The 17593-nt window shown below is 35.4% G+C and overlaps 1 protein-coding gene across 2 annotated transcripts in view; it reads right to left on the minus strand.

Annotated features, from left to right (window-relative positions):
• Positions 1-5466: 5466 nt before the first annotated feature.
• Positions 5467-17593, minus strand: part of LOC127862367 (protein DEK-like) — a 28860-nt gene continuing 16733 nt past the window's right edge. For both annotated transcript variants that reach the window (XM_052401456.1, XM_052401455.1), the window contains exons 8-12: positions 12196-12337; positions 9992-10107; positions 7863-7946; positions 7497-7565; positions 5467-7119 (exon numbers count right to left, since the gene is read on the minus strand). In XM_052401456.1, coding sequence (XP_052257416.1) covers positions 7108-7119; positions 7497-7565; positions 7863-7946; positions 9992-10107; positions 12196-12337 — 423 coding nt within the window. In that variant the 3' untranslated portion in view covers positions 5467-7107. The remainder of the gene's footprint in view (positions 7120-7496; positions 7566-7862; positions 7947-9991; positions 10108-12195; positions 12338-17593) is intronic.

Below are 17593 nucleotides of genomic sequence, written 5' to 3' on the forward strand. Positions count from 1 at the left end.
GAGGTCACTTAAATACAGATTCCCTGCTGTTTTTCACGCACGGTCTATCACAACAACATCGTTCCAAGAAAGAAAGCATAATATTATTATCCTTTTTGTGTTTTCAGCTGAATACTTGATTTAACTTGAACTCAGCAAGATATCCAAACAGGAAAAATAAGGCAAAGTAGTGTTATTCTGAGTAGATCTGCCTGGCGGGATTGAAAGCGAAGGCAGATAGCAGTGTCGGTCCAAAATTGCTTGCATGGAAAAACAACACACATTACATTTTTAATAGTAAAAGGCTAAAAGTAAACAATAGCAATAAATACAGATGAAATAAAGACAGGAATTAGGTTCATTATTGAGATTGATGCAAATTAATGTCAAAATGTCACTGAAAAACAATACCGAGTGTTTACGTAGTCTTAGAATGTGTCTTCGGAACAGGTTTCGGAGTGATTTTCAAGCATTTACCCCCCTTAGGACCCCAAGTGCAACAGCCCAATTGCAAACAGCCCTTAATTGGGTCAAAATGACATCTGGTAGTTATGTTTTGCAATACAGAGAGTTTTTGATGGTAAATTGTCAACATTCTGGAAGACGACTAACTTGGTCGGAAGTTCTTAAAGGTTACACATGCCCAATTAATTTCCTTCTTTGTTATATATAGAATTCGCAATCTTTGATCTCAAATTTCACCATGACCGAGCGATAAGCCAATATATAACTATACATGACTGGAAAGGTGGTTTCATAAACTTACAAAAAAACTGCATTTGAAAAAATTCTATACGGTGTAACTCAAAATAATTACCTTAGAGCATATGAACCGGTTTTGACAGCTACCGGCACTGCCATTTGAAGGCAAAAACCATGCCCTACTATTGAGGCTGGCAACCACTAACATACAAAGAAATGCACAAATCAGGCCTTTTGCCCTGTGACTTACACATGTACCTTTAAACTGACACCTAAACTCTTCATTTCAGATACATTTTTAAAATCTTATGCACCAGGACCTGCATCATATGTACTAAGTAGCAAACCGACTGCATGTAACCCCCCAAATTCCACTTCCGTTTAGGATAATGTAACCTAGAGAAGGGTGAGTTGGTCAGCATGTGGTCAAGTGTAAAGATCAACGGAAAATACCACTCAAATATTTACATATTCGATTAATAGATTCGTCGAAGCTGTGTATGGTTAAATTTGTGGGAGATTTTTTTTTACAAATATTTTAAATGTTTAGTTTAAACCTATTTATTTTAGCTCGATTGCATCGAAAGCCTAAGGCTTATATAAACGCTCTCGAGTCCGTTTCCTGGGCCTAGAACCAGTACTTGGTGTCTTTGGGGGAGATCTAAAGAACGCTCCCGCGGTGGGGATCGAACCCGTGACCTCCCGGTCGCTAGGCGGACACCATGTCCATTACACCACGGCGACCTAACTTTTAAATGTTTGATTGAAAGACGCAGCATCTATGTTCATTTTAAATAGTCTCATCCTTGTTAAATGCACCAGTGGCATTTAAAGTCAAATAAAAGCAAAAGTATATTGCATAACACCAGATTCCTTTAAATCTGACAAGAAATTTTAATGTATTGTGAATGTTCTACTATTAAGTTATCGAAGCATACGGTTAACAGTTTTCTGTGTTACATCACTCAATGGCTTTTTTGTTTTGGATTGTTTATTAAAAAAAAATGTAAAAACAATTCATTAAAAGAGATAGTTCCAAAGCGCCGCGGGGCGCATTCATCGCGTAAAAAAATCGAAAAAAAGATCAGATGAGTAAAATGATGTTAGTTTATATTATCGGTAGTATTAATATAAATAAACTTAAATGTAAGAAATATAAGAAAAACAAATAAGCCTACTATTTCTTATTCTGTTAACTACTGATACGGAAAATTCTGCAACATCTACTTCGACTACTAAAATCACTAAAAACAATTATTTCATCACAAAATAATATAACATTTATAAGCGTTTATCTTATTTCACCAGACATTTATTAGGTTAGAAACAATACGGTGCGTATTAGCAGAGTTCCGGTAAAATAAACTTACATGGAAGACAGGAGTGTGTAAAACAAGTTTTGAATTTACCTACATTGCATTACATTTGATTTAACAGACATTAAATGGTCATTATATATGTTTTCATTATCTTTATTTCTGCTGTGGAAAAGAAAGGCATGTATTAGGAACGTAAATAAGACATGAAAATGCGAATATTTTGGAGCCTTCCGCGATATAAAATGTAGTTATAAAAAGAAAATAATCTTTTTTTCATACCCACCTCGAGCCGAACATTTTTCACTTGAATATCTGTGGTTTTGTTGTATTTGTGCGCAACGATCAGTGTTACATGAAACGAAAACATGTGGCAATGAGATCGTAAAAAATAAATAATTTATTATATATTCTGCAATGGAGCACTCACCTTATTAAAAATATGATTGTAAAATAGAAAAACAAATCTCGCGTTATTGCATAAAGTACATTTTCGCATGTGAATTTCTGTATGTTAATACGACCGAGCAAAATTGTAAACAATCATAAATCGACGGGTCCCATGAAGAACAGACGTATAAGGCTTTTTACAGAACAATTGTAAAGACCAATGTTCTCTTGTGACTGCGCAGAACATTGAAAAAGTAAATGTTTCAATTTACTCAATCTGACTTTAAAGGTCTTTGTCAAAGAATTTTACGGAATGGTATCAGATTGACTATTAAGATCAACACAATCAATATAATACAATCCGAGGTATTTTAACTCGTCAGTCTTGTATTTTGTACTGGATAATGTATTGAGATATAGAAATTATAGAATCCATTAGCAAAGAAATTAACACCCTCTCCGAGGATGCAGTGTCGACCTAGCTTCTTAAAAGGATTGGCGAAAAAAATCAGACATGTTGTGAAAAAGTACATAAAGGAGCGAAGAAATAACACTATATTACGACACAGAAATATATTGATAGTACCTATCGATAATGAGTTAGCATAATTTTACTAATGATAGCATGATAGAGCGTTTGTTTCTGCTAACAAATCTTTTTTTTCTAAATGACATTGAAAAAGAGAATGCGCCTTTGGATATCAGACAAATTCAATTATAATGATCTTTAAAAAAAAGATATTCGTCACATATCAGGATTTGAAAAATATATATTGAATTACCTTTCTAAAAAATAAATTGAAGAACACAGGGTTTTTTGCAGGTGTTAATATCATATCAACTGCATGAAATATGTGTTTTGTGATGTATTTTGCCAGTAAAAGAGAATCAATATAGCACTATTTGTCACTCATCAATTTTCTCTTAAACAATGTATTATTATTTATGAAGCAAAACTATTTAATCTAGAGTATAAGTTTGAGTATAGGCTTAATACAACCAGATCGGTATATCACCCTAGGCGACCTTTGTTTAGCAACAACTGGTAGTTTCTGTCCTAGTTTTGGAGCCACGTAATCTCTTATCGACCGATGGATATACCCTTGACAACTTTTTATGTTCTTAACCTTTTATCTTCGAAGCTAGGTCACGCAGATAGTTGCCATGTCAAGTCCGGAGAAGCAAAAGGCTCATTTCTACGTCGGACATTAAAAGGGCAACAGTCATCTGTGATCTGCAGATCGGGCTAATGTTATTGACATGTCAAACAAAATGTGTACGATTTCTAATTGAAACCATCGTTCAATTTATGACCAATCAAAAGTTCATCAGAAAACAACCTAAAGGCTATTTTTATTCCACCGTAAGATGATTTTAGACTCTACATATCAAACGAGGGTTCGTAAATCGGAACACGGTGAATGGCAGCATTTGAGGTCATTAGGTCAATCCTATTTACTGATCTAAGTTCTGTAACGTCGCAGGTCGGATGCAAGTACCGGTTTATATCAATTATATGCCGTGGCATATAGAGATTACGTGGTTACTGCCGAAGAGTTTTTTTAATATTTATTACGTTTTATATGGCACACAATGAAACTCCAGATACCATATTAGCCGAGAGTTTCTTGTTCTTTCCACTATTTTGTTTAAGAGAACACCATCTTTATACATAGCAATGACTGATCGTTTTTTGGTCCCGCCATATCAGACTCGTCTTGTAGAACATGATACCAAGTCACCAACCATATTTATAAAACAAGAGATGTGTTTGTCAGAAACACAATGCACCCTATTGCGCCGCTTTGAAATAAAATTTCAATATATCATTTAGCAGGTTTAGAAATTATCTCCCTTTCAAAACGTGTTACTTCCCTTCGATTTTTTTACTATTGACCTTTCACCACTCAAATTGTGCAGCTTCATGACATACACATGCATGCCAAATATCAAGTTGCTATCTTCAATATTCAAAAAGTTATTGCAAAAGTTTAACCAATGTTAAAGTTTGTGACACTCACAATGAATGACAGACAGACAGACAGACAGGCAAAAAACAATATGCCCCCGATCTTTCGATCCCGGGGCATAAACAACAAGAGATGTGTTTGTAAGAAACACAATGCCCCCTACTGTGCCACTTTGATTTTGTTTTTTTTTACCTTAAAGGATGACCTTGACCTTTCACCACTCAAAATGTGCAGGTCCATGAGATACACATGCATGCCAAATATCAAGTTGCTATGTGAAGGGACATAGAAGTTATGACCATTTTTCAAAACCTAAACGCAACGTGTGACAGAAGGACAGGCAGACGGTCCGATCACTATATGCCCTCTTTCGGGGGCATAAATACAATCGATTCATCGTTACAGTGCTTTCTTTCTTTGCGGAAATGAATATGTTGTATGCACCGTTAATCTTGGCGTCATAGGCACATGTGCTCAATATTGAAACAATTTCGTTTATGTAAATCATTTGTTTGTATTGTTTTTAGCATTAACAATAGCAATTGTCTGCATTTCGCCAGCATATTAACAGTCAGGAAAACCACGCCTTCTTTGCATAAACATAGACGGCATTTATGAAACAATAGGCGTAATTTTACTACCAACAACATTATCTGGGCAATAAATACAAACCCAGCGGGAAGTACAAAACTATTAAGGCCTAGGTTTTTGATAAATTTAAGAAACTTCAGTAAATAAAGGGTTTCTTTTCATTTTGACTTTATCCGCCCGAGTACAACCTTGCCTTTTAATGGATTCCAATTGAGTTGTCCGATTGAAAATAATATTGAAACCAGGAAGAATTTAAATCCATTGTGTTTTATTAGCTTTAAATCACATGCCGCATGTGGGTAAGACCTTATGAACAATATTCAGGCAAGACACTGACGATCTCTTGACTTGTTAAGTGGGCCGAATGTGTCCATTTATGTTGTATATTGATGGTCCGGACAAGTTTTTCCACAGATGCGAGATCCAATCTATTCAGATATAGCCCAATCTATATATAACTTACAGGTAGCGACAAGTATCCTTTGTCTTAATTGACCTGTTCTTCCAATACAAAACAATCACTTTTGTGTATTTATTTTTATGAAAATTGTACATTGCTAAATGATAAATGAGTGAAAAATGATATAGAAATGCAAGAACACATACTAATTGATAATACAGTGTAGTGCAAACTTCCTATCATTATAAATATTAAAAAGCAAATTGTTAAATTTAGGAACACGTTGTTGCAGTTCTGATAACTGATTGTAAATGGTATCTTACCATTAAAGACCGTTACTAGATTATAAATAATTTTTACCAGCAAAAATACCAATATGCTATTTATTACTTGCTCCAAAAGGGTTGACTGCGAAATGCATGGCAAGAAATATTTGATGTACTTATATTTGATGTACTAATATGAACAACACAAATCACACCTATTAAAATTAATAAGAATTACTGCCTTCATTTATTTATTGTAAGTAGCACTACCACAACATTATGTCCGATTCATACAATGAAGTGTATGTACTTATACTATGCAGAGATACCTTACTCACAAAAATCTGGTATTTACAATTTTTTTAATTGGTGTTAGAAGCATGTTATATAAGCATGGAACAATAATAAGACCATTACTAACTACAAGAATGCTCTTAAGTAGGGCAGACAGACACTTTAAAATGCTTACAACTTTTATAATGAGAAATGATATGCACAAAGTCTGAGTAGTAATAACATCACTTTCTTACATAATTAGATTCATGGACCAATAATAAGACCAGTATATTAAAATTATGCTGACATATTGACATCATCAGTACAAATGAGCAGCGTCATGCGAAAATGTGTCTTATGCCTTATGCAGCCTGGATAGCTCCAGACCAACCAGCGCAGGCAAGCAGTCTGTTCAGGGGCAACCATGTTCGCTAAAAAGACCATCGAACCTTGTGTGACTAAGCAGCGAACAGCATAGCTCCTGACCAAGCTTCATGATTCCACAGGCTGGTCTGGAACCAGCAGGCCGTATATGACATGGAGCATTTTTGCAAGATGTGAATCAAATTAAACATTTTGTCTTGTACTACATTTGTATGTTGAATATTACTCAACTCTACACACAATCAATATTATATGTATGCCATATCAGTTACTCTCAACCTATCGAAAATAAGTAAATGACACATATCTGTACAATAGCAGAAGACATGAAGCAACACAATCACACAGACAATACACGTTGATAAAATACCATATAAAACATATACACTATTAATTATAGGAATTAAAAACTGTGTAAAAAAAAAGTCCCCCCATGGTTTTGAAAAAATATAATCAACAGTCTTGTCATAAAATGTGACACGATTTATTTAACATGATGTGACAATGAGAGCTCAGAAATCAGTTGCACTTTTTAAATTATCGAACAACTTCAACATTACCTTTTCAACCATTTCAATCTTAATGGCACTCTTACACATATTTAAAAGACATCTTAAATAAACATCATTTCAAGATCCGAGTCTAGACATGAAAAATCAACACATATTTTTATAAATATTTCCAAGATGTTCTTAAATTATGGCTCTATTTAGTCTGTTTGCCCACAGCATGAAAGCTGGGGACAAGGGGCAACTCTTTGAGCTGCCGGTAGAGAACATCGTATTTCAGTGAGAGGACACCTATGTCCGAGAGCGTGTTGTAGCACTAAGACTTCATGAGATGAGCTGAAAAAACATGAACAGTAAGAGCTTAAGTAGTAGTAGAATGTAGAGTTTGCAGTTTGTAAACCAGAAGCCACATCAATCTTATATATGCAAACAATAGTGTGCTCATTATTTGATAAATTCAAAGTCTATTTTACTATATCTTTTTACTAACTTTGATGCAAATTACACTACTACCTGTGCATCAGATGTCTTTACTCAAGCGAAATAAACTTAATTAAAACCTAAGATATAATGCTCAACTTTAAGCACATGATAACTTACAGAAATTTATGTTTGATTTTAAATTGTTCACTTAGTTATGTTATGGTACTAAACACTGCATCCATGAAAGCAAAAATTAGCTCTATCATAACCACATTTTAAATAATATTTACCTTTTTCACTGTATTTTTTATAAATTCTTTTCTGTCTGTTAAGTCAAAACCGGGGTATTTTGCAAAAACCTGAAAAAGCGAAAATGTGTATTATATACACATGATACAATATTGCCTTTATTCAAATAATCATTATTTTCAAAATTATTCAACTTTTTTTTTAACAAAATGTGAATGAAGCACATAGTGATATTTATTTACATTTTTAACTGAACTTAAGGTCTTTTTTCTAAGTAAAAGGGTACGTACTTAAGGAAATTAAATTTTTATATCAAGGGAAAATAAATTCTGTTTAAATAGAGGTATAGGGCCAAGTTGTTGGCACTGAATTGTTGTCCGTAAAAACACTGCCACAAAGTAACTTACATCTTTTAACACTGTTTTCATGGTAACCTCCTCCAGATTGGCATCATCCAGCATGTTCTTAATGAGATCCTTGATTTCTTCATTCTAAAACACAACAAGGAATGACTTCATCAATGAGAAAATTGGGTCTTATGCCAAATGCTGCTAGGTTAGCTCAGTCTGGTCAGGAACAACTCTGTCTGCTTATTAGACCAGTAAACCTTGCATGACTTTCAAACGGACATGTTAGCACCTGACCAGACAGTGCAAATGATTGTAGTAAATGTTATAAGACGATCATTCTTATCTACTTGAAATTAGCGCTGAAGGGCCAGAGTGAGCAAGCATTTTTTTGTTATTAATTATAAAGCTGAACAATAAGAAAAACATATATAACTTAAAATCATGATAGGATTATGCAATTTAGTGGCCCTCTAATAGTCTCACTTGGAATCAAAGGGGCGACCAGATTCTAAATGGCTCCAATTATTTGGAATCACTGTCTTTTTATTGAGAGTTTGATTGTGATATTGTTGAATCGTATTGGTCATTATGTTGTTCTCTGGTAAAAAACAATTCAATATATGTTTATAATAAGGACTTTTTTTTTTTTAGAGCACGGACCATTATTCAAATCCACAACTTTAAAACCAAGCCCACTATCTACAGAGACAATGTGATTCTCATTACTCAAGAAAGATAACTGACATATATCACACATTTTGAATACTTTACCAGTTTAGTAATAGAGCTGCAACGATTCACCAACAGCCCGAATCTATTTGATTTCAGACAGTCTGATACTCAGGGCTCAACATTAACGGTTGTCCTATTGCCCCTGGCAAGTAAAAGTTGGGTCCGGACAAGTTATTTTGTAATCTAGTTGTCCGCTCGGGCAAGTGCAAAAAAGAACAAAGAGAATTTAATTTAGACTTAAATAAGACTTTAATTGCTGTAATCATTTTGTTTAATATTCAAAGATATAAAAGGTTTTGTTGTGAATCATTTTGATCGTTATAAAAAAATATGAGGTTTACAGTTAATGTGATATTTCATGTTTGGGAATGTGGCTTTACGTTCAGGGCAAGTAGATTTTCTAAGTACTTGCCCGGCAGGGCAGGTTGGTTTTAAAGTTAATGTTGAGCCCTGATACTGATTGTTTTGATTCGATTCATCTTTCAACCTAGTTTTATCATATATTTACTCTTCTGCCTCAAAATAAACTTTTCTGTTCAAATGTGTTGCATACCTAGATATCTTGGGCATTTGTGTGTTTGTTAGATATAATTTGGTTGGTTCAACAGTGTTTTAAAATCTGTTGAAAGTAGGTTAAATTAACATTTGTAAGAAATATTTAGCAAGAAACTGCCAATTTTCTGTCAATATTTCAATAAAACACATCAATAAACTTCTGACTAGAAGATTGTGTTGACTACACAATAATACAATAAATAATAATAAGGCTGGCGACTTGAGTAGTTGCATGGGTGCTACCTCCTGCTAAATCAACGTTATGTTTGCGTTTGACATGTTGCATTAGATTAGTTGTTGAGCGGGACTTGGGTACGCCACGTGAGTGAAGCACAGTTTACACATAGCTTTATTGGTAGGGCTACCATCCTGAAACCCAAAATACTGCCACACTTTTGATTTTAGCTTGTTAGGCGCACCTGTTAATTTCAATTAGTTGGCCACAACTTTTTCAGCCATTTTGACGCTTTTTCCGAAAGTAGACCCTAACGCGCTTATTAATTGGATGACTAAAGTAATAAGTAACCAATCGCGCGCGTCATAATTACAGGTAAATATAAAACCTATACCTTCCCGTATCAAATAGTCAGAGTACAACGCGCTTTACGTATCTATGTCTATATGTTAAAGAATATAATCGAATTTGGTAGGGTTGGTATCGTAATCGAATTGACGCATTTAAAACCGATTTTCGATGCAACGGATCGAATCGTTGCATCTCTATTTAGTAAGGACATTCGCATGGGCTTTGCTAGACTTAATATGCATTTTTGAGTCATTTAATTGTATAAAGAATTAACAAACTGAAAGCAAGTTTTCATTCAGGTTACTATTTGTGGATTTGAACAGTACATCCGAAAATGCATCTCATTGACACGTTTAAATACTTAAAGCCTTACTGTAGGTGGCTGTTTTTTCTTGGTCTCTTTCTTCTCCTTCTCCTTCACAAGAGGTTCGTCTTCTGAATCCGAGCTGATATCTGACACCTCCTCCTCTTCATCCTCAGCTGGTTTAGCTGAACATACCAATGGGTAAACACATATACAATCAATGGGTTAACACATATACAATCTGAATTTGGGCTTCTTTCTGGGAAAACTGGGCTAAGTGCATATGTCTAAAGTCTTATCCTGGGGTCATATTACAGAAACATCTTAAGTCATTTCTTAAATATTTTCACTTAAGTTCAAAATTACAATGTTTTGTATTTCTTTACAAAATAAAGACAGGCATGTTTGTTTCGGTATTTCTCAAATGACATTGACATACTGATGTTATTTTAATGTAATTTTTGATGCCTAACTATTGCAGTATGAAATGAAACACTTAAGAAAAATTCCCAATTTAAGGATAAAAGTAAAATTTTACTTCAGGAATACCACCCCTGGACCACACAGCCTAAACTAGATTTTTAGGAAAAGACTCCCTTTAAGCAAAATTCTATACAAGCCATAAGTTTCGTCCTTCCTTAAAGAGAAAATTGTTATGTCTAAGGTCCATAATTCGCCAAAAGTCAAAAGAATGAAACTCAAACATAATCGGTTACAAATGCAGGTCGACTCACACAAATAAATCATGTCAATATCTGCAAGGGTTTAAGAAAAGTCCAGAAATTTGTCTTCTAGAGAAAAATTAGCGGTCCCATAACTTCACTCAAAATCAATGGAACAGATCTTAACTTAAACCTAATCTGTAAGCCATGCACATCAGATCACAGAAATCAGGCAAATATCTGATGCATTTAGGAAACAAGGGACAAAATTGTCACAAAACCAGGTTTTCTATAAAAAATATTTATAACAAGAGCTTTGTCACAGACTTGACGTATACCCCCAAATGCTGCATCGACACAGAATATTTTGCATGCTGTCTTCACATAACAAGAAAAGCTAATTTGTGGCGATTTTTAAGAATTACATTGTAACTCCAATATAACGCGCTCCGTTATAACGCTGAATCCAATATAACGTGGAGGGTGCTTGGATCCCATTTTTTCTCCAACCTTCCATTTGATTTCTGATTCAAATCCGTATTATGCAACTTTATGTATTTTCAGACAATTCAAAGATGGCGGCAATCACATGTTGATTGCTTTATTCAACCGTCCATTGAACCGATTATAATCGCCTTGAGGTTAAACAACACCGACAGCTAATTGGTGTTAATCTGTTGTGTAATGTCAGTAAAGGTGTGAAAATCTCGCGTGTCAGTGTTTATTACATGTATTCCTCATCAGAGTGGTTCAGTGCGATAAATTCCATAAGTTAAGTGCAAGCGGGATAGTTATACAATTAAAGTAATTCAAAACGATTGAAACATTCTTACTTTGATATGGTTGCAGTTTGACTATCTTAAATGAGCGGCTGTGAAATATACTGCCTACTGTATAAAACAACTTTTTCTGTCATTTCATTATCATTCTAGTATTATATGTCATTTAATCTTTCAGTTCTTGTATAAAAAATTAAATAATGCAGACGATTTATTTACATGCGAACGCAGTGTACCGGTAATTGTTAACAGAGTTTCACAGAGATATCGACGTAATTCTTTCGCGCAACACACCGTCCAATGATGGCGAACAAATGTGCCAGATGATTTTAAAATCTCACAATGAACGACAAAGCTACAGTTCGGACAAGCTTGTTCAGCCCGCCGACATTCGCCAATCTAATAACCAGTTTTTTTCTTCGAAAAACCTGGTTAAAAACTCCAGAAAATATTTCCAGACAGACAGACAGTGCAACTTCGATATGCTACCCTATTGGGGCATAAAATTACACAGAATAAAAATGTTCATAACAACGGTGCTAAGCTTATAAAATTAGTCACTCTCTAGGAAAAGCGGGCTCAAAGCATGTGCTTAAAGTGTCGTCCCAGATTAGCCAGGGCAGTCTGCAAAGTCTAATCAGCGACAACACTTGCACCTTTTATTGCATTTTTTCGTTTAAAGAAATATTCTTTTTAGTGAATAACCAGTTTACGAGCAAAATGAAGGCCTTGATTTGCCTTTGCAGACTTCACAGGCTAATCAGGGACAACACTTATTAATTAAGGCAAATGAATCAAGCCCAGTTTTCTAAGAATGCAGCTCAAAACATACCCTTTGCCGCCTTCTTTTTCGGGGTAGGTTTCTTCTTGGGTGAACTCTTCTTCTCTTTAGCTGGTTTGGATGCCTCCTTCTTCTCTTTCTTGGCAGCTTTAGGTTTTGGTGTCGCCTTCTTAGCTTTCTTTTTAGGAGGCGCCTTGATTCAGAAACATCAATATTATACATAATTATATATGTTATATTAACAATAAGCCAGATTTTAAGTAATTGAGCATAAGGAGTTTGTGTTGAAACAAGAGGGCCTGAAAGGCCCAAAGTCGCTCACCTGAGATTCAAAGGAATTGACCTGTTCTGTGCAGCCCAAGATGTCATTTGAACAAAATATTCTTACCAATTTTTATGACTAGTGAACACCCTGGCAGCCACGTTTTTCAACAGACCAGAACCATTTTCATACACATCGAAGATATCATTTAAACAAATATACTGACAAAGTTTCATGAAGATTCACAAGTCCATATAAGGAAAAATGCCCCGCCCACTGGTGGCCATGTTTTTCAAGCAACTGTAACCATTTTCGAACTTGTCCAAAATATCATGGGGACAAATCATCTGACAAAGTTTCATGATGATCGTACAATAAATATGGCTTCTAGAGTGTTAATAAGGTTTAACTATAGCTATATGAGGAAAAATGCGACACCCCCTTGGCGGCCATGTTTTTAAACCAACCGGAACCATCTTCGAACTCATCCAAGATATCATTGGGACAAATCATCTGACCAAGTTTCATGATGATTGGACAATAAATGTGGCCTCTAGAGCGTTAACAAGGTTTTACTAAAGCACGATATATATATATAGCCATATTAGGAAAAATTCCCCGCCCCCTGGTGGCCATGTTTTTTAAGCAACCCATACTGTTTTCGAACTCATCCAAGATATCAATGGCACAAATCTTCTGACCAAGTTTCATGAATATCGGAAAATAAATGTGGCCTCTAGAGTGTTAACAAGGTTTTACTATATACATTATTAGGAAAAATGCCCTGCACCCTGGCAGCCATGTTTTTCAACTAACCAGCATCATTTTTGAACTCGTCCAAGATATTATTGAGATGAATCTTCTGACCAAGTTTCATGAAGATAGGACAATAAATGTGGCCTGTAGAGTGTTAACAAAATTTTATTAATGCCATATATAGCCATATAAGAAAAAAACGCCCCGCCCCTTAGCAGCCATATTTTTCAAGCAAACGTAACTCATCCAAGATATCATGGAGACCAATCTTCTGACCAAATTTCATGAAGATTGGACAATAAATGTGGCCTCTAGAGTGTTCACAAGGTTTTACTTTAGCCATATAAGGAAAAATGCCCCGCCCCTTAGCAGCCATGTTTTTCAAGCAAACGTAACCATTTTCAAACTCATCCAAGATATCATTGAGACCAATCTTCTGACCAAATTTCATGAAGATTGGACAATTAATGTGGCCTCTAGAATGTTAACAAGGTTTTACTATAGCCATATAAGGAAAACTACCCCGCCCCCTGGCGGCCATGTTTTCTCACCGATCTGGCCCTTTTTCGAACTAGTCCGAGATATCAATGAAACCATGTTTTGACCAAGTTTCATGATTATTGGGCAAAATTGTGACTTCTAGAGTGTTCACAAGGTTTCTCTATAGCCATATAAGGAATACTGCCCCGCCCCCTGGCGGCCATGTTTTTCAACGGACCGGAACCATTTTTCAACTCAACCAACATATCATTTAGACAAACATTTTTACAAAGTTACATGAAGATTGGGCATCAAATGTGACTTCTACAGTGTTCACAAGGTTTTTCTTTTTTTTGACCTAATTTTTGACCCAGCATGACCCAGTTTGGAACTCAGTCGAGGTATCACTGGAAAAATGTTCTGACCAAATTTCATGAAGATCAGACAATAAATGTGGACTCTAGAGTGTTCACAAGGAAAAATGTTGACGACGCACAAAAGGCGATCACAAAAGCTCATCATGAGCACGTTTTGCTCAAGTGAGCTAAAAAATAAATGTATTTAGATATTAAGCTTATTATTGTTCACAATAATTTTTTTTTGGTAAGATTTTTTTTCTGTAATCTTATAAAACAAGAGGGCCAAGATGGCCTTAGTTCGCTCACCTGAGAGGAGTCAGTTCATTCAATCTTTACCAAACGTCAAACTTGACCTAGATTTTGTCCAGATAAACATCCTGGTCAAGTTTCATCATTATTAAACCAAAACTCTGGCATATGGAGTGTTTTTGTTTTTGTAAGATTTGACCTGGTGACCTATATTTTGAGTTGACCCCCCCCCCCTTACCAAACATCAAACTTTGTTTACAAAAATGAATATTATGACCAAGATTCATAAAATCTGAAACAAAATAGTGACCTCTTGAGTGTTCACAAGGATTTTGTATAATATAATGAAACTTTGGACAATCTAAGGGCAATGATTATGGCATTAATTGTGTGATATATATTAAACCAATCTTTGTACCAAGTTTCATGATGATTGGGCAAAAATGTGATTTCTAGAGTGTTCACAAGCTTTTTTTACTATATAAATATAAGAAAACTGCCCCCCCCCCCCCCCCCCCCAGGCAGCCATATTCAACTGACCGGAACCATTTTCAAACTCAACTCTCATATCAAAGAAAAAAATGTTCTGACCAAATTTCATGATAATTGGGCCAAAAATGTGACTTCCAGAGTGTTCACATGTTTTCACTATATACATATAGAGAAAAATTCCCCGCCCACTGGCAGCCATGTTTTTTCACCCATCTGGACCATTTTTGAACTCGTCCGAGATATCAATAAACCGAATGTTTTGACCAACTTTCATGATGATTGGGCAAAAATTGTGACTTCCAGAGTGTTAACAAGGTTTTTCTACAGCCAAATAAGGAAAACTGCCCCCCCCCCCCCCGGCAGCCATGTTATTCTACTGACCGGAACCATTTTCAAACTCAACTCTCATATCAAGAAAACAAATGTTCTGACCAAATTTGATAAAAATTGGACCAAAAATGTGACTTCTAGAGTGTTCACATGTTTTCACTTTATACATATAGAGAAAAATGCCCAGCCAACTGGTGGCCATGTTTTTTCAAACTCGTCTGAGATAACAATAAAACCAATGTATTGACCAACTTTCATGATGATTGAGCAAAAATTGTGACTTCTTGAGTGTTTACAAGGTTTCTCTATAGCCAAATCAGGAAAACAGCCCCACCCATTGGTGGCCATGTTTTTCAACGGACCGGAACCACTTTTGAACTCGACCAACATATCATTAAGGCAAACATTTTGACAAAGTTACATGAAGATTGGGCATGAAATGTGACTTCTACAGTGTTTACAAGGATTTTTCTTTTTTTTTACCTAGTGACCTAGTTTTTGACCCAGCATGACCAAGTTTCGAACTTGATCGAGATATCATTGGGACAAATCTTCTGACCAAGTTTCATGAAGATCGGGACATGAAATGTGGCCTCTAGAGTGTTTACAAACCAAATGTGGACGACGGACGGACGGAAGACGGACAAAGACCGGTCACAAAAGCTCACTTGAGCAATCAGGTGAGCTAAAAAAAAAATTACGAAGGAAAGCATTTAAAAAGTTTGCCTCATTATTAATTATACAAATTTGTGATAGGATATAATAAACTAGAGCGTTAACAAGATTTTACTATAGCCATATAAGGAAAAATGCCCTGCCCCTTGGAAGCCATTTTTTTCAAGCAAACATAATTATTTTGTAACTCATCCAAGATATCATTGAGACCAATCTTCTGACCAAATTTCATGAAGATTGGAAATAAATGTGGCCTCTAGAGTGTTAACAAGGTTTTACTATAACCATATATAGCCATATAAGGAAAAATGCCCCGCCCCCTGGTGGCAATGTTTTAAAAGTAACCAAAACGGTTTTTGAACTCATCCAAGATATCATTGGGACAAATCTTCTCACCAAGTTTCATGATGATCGGAAAATAAATGTGACCTCTAGAGTCTTAACAAGGTTTTACTATAGCCTTATAAGGAAAATAGCCCCGCCCCCGTGGTGGCCATGTTTTTCAACCAACCGGCATCATTTTTGAACTCGTCCAAGATATTATTGGGATGAATCTTCTGACTGAGTGGCATGAAGATCGGACTATAAATGTGGCCTCTAGAGTGTTAACAAGATTTTACTACAGCCATATAAGGAAAAATGCCCTGCCCCTTGGCAGCCATGTTTTTTAAGCAAACATAACCATTTTCAAACTCATCCAAGATATCATTAAGACAAATCTTCTGACCATATTTCATCACGATTGGACAATAAATGTGGCTTCTAGAGTCAGGGGTGTGATTGAGGCAAAGTCAGAGGGAAGGAAAATCTGTCGACTGATTTTGACTACACGAAAATGGCGCGCATAACGCAATGACAAACCTGAAAACAGACATTAAAATAAACAACTTCTTGAACTTCATAACAATATTTCTTTATAAAAACCTGTTAAACTTCAAATTTAACATACTGATGATGCAAAGTAAACAGTTAAGTAAGTATTTATTGTGATCAATAGCAGCAGTTTTTCAATGTATTGAATTACAGTTAATGGACTAAATATAAACAAGCACACTTGAGTGTTCTTGTGATAATGATGTATTAACTGAGTTAAATTAATATATTAAATTTGTTTACCTTTCAATATCTTGCATTTCACATCTTCACTCAGCTCAACACTATTTCAGTTAACTGAACAGCGTGACAAACATAATAAAGCAGAATATGCATTTGAATCTGATTATACACAGACCCACAGACATATAAATCAAATCATGTTTGTCTATTTCCATGTTCGAATGATACTCTTCTAAATTGTTTTACTTCGCGAGTAGACTAAACTCCAATTTGCAAACACTGGTTTCCGTGACACAAATTCAGTGGGCACATTTCTTAACAAAATATGTGTTGCTTGTATCTAAAACTAGTCTTTTTTTTTGACAAACACACTTCATTATTCCTATCAGACTAGGTGATGTCAGTCGTTTATTCGATTGCTATTTGTCATTTCAATAATCTTAATTTTCTCTTCACAACGGCGCCATTTGCAAACAAATCAGCTGAGCGCATTTTAAGAAAACGATTTTAATTGGAAGATTGGGAAACAACAGCCAATTATATCGCTCGTTTTAAAAATGCTTGGGCAGAATCTACCAGTGTAAAATGCGGTGAGATTTCACAGGCCGCAGATATTTCGGGCCGCTTATGAAATACGTCCGCAGAATCGGTGGTAGCCCCTCTCCCCCACATTTTTATAAAACGAATTTATGCGTATCTCAAAAGTGACCTCCGGGACAACCCAATCCGCGGAAATCCGCGGATCTGCGGAAAAATCACACCCCTGAGAGTGTTAACAACGTTTTACTAT

The sequence above is a fragment of the Dreissena polymorpha genome, chromosome 16 (genome assembly GCF_020536995.1).
Source record: "Dreissena polymorpha isolate Duluth1 chromosome 16, UMN_Dpol_1.0, whole genome shotgun sequence".
Classification (NCBI taxonomy): domain Eukaryota; kingdom Metazoa; phylum Mollusca; class Bivalvia; order Myida; family Dreissenidae; genus Dreissena; species Dreissena polymorpha.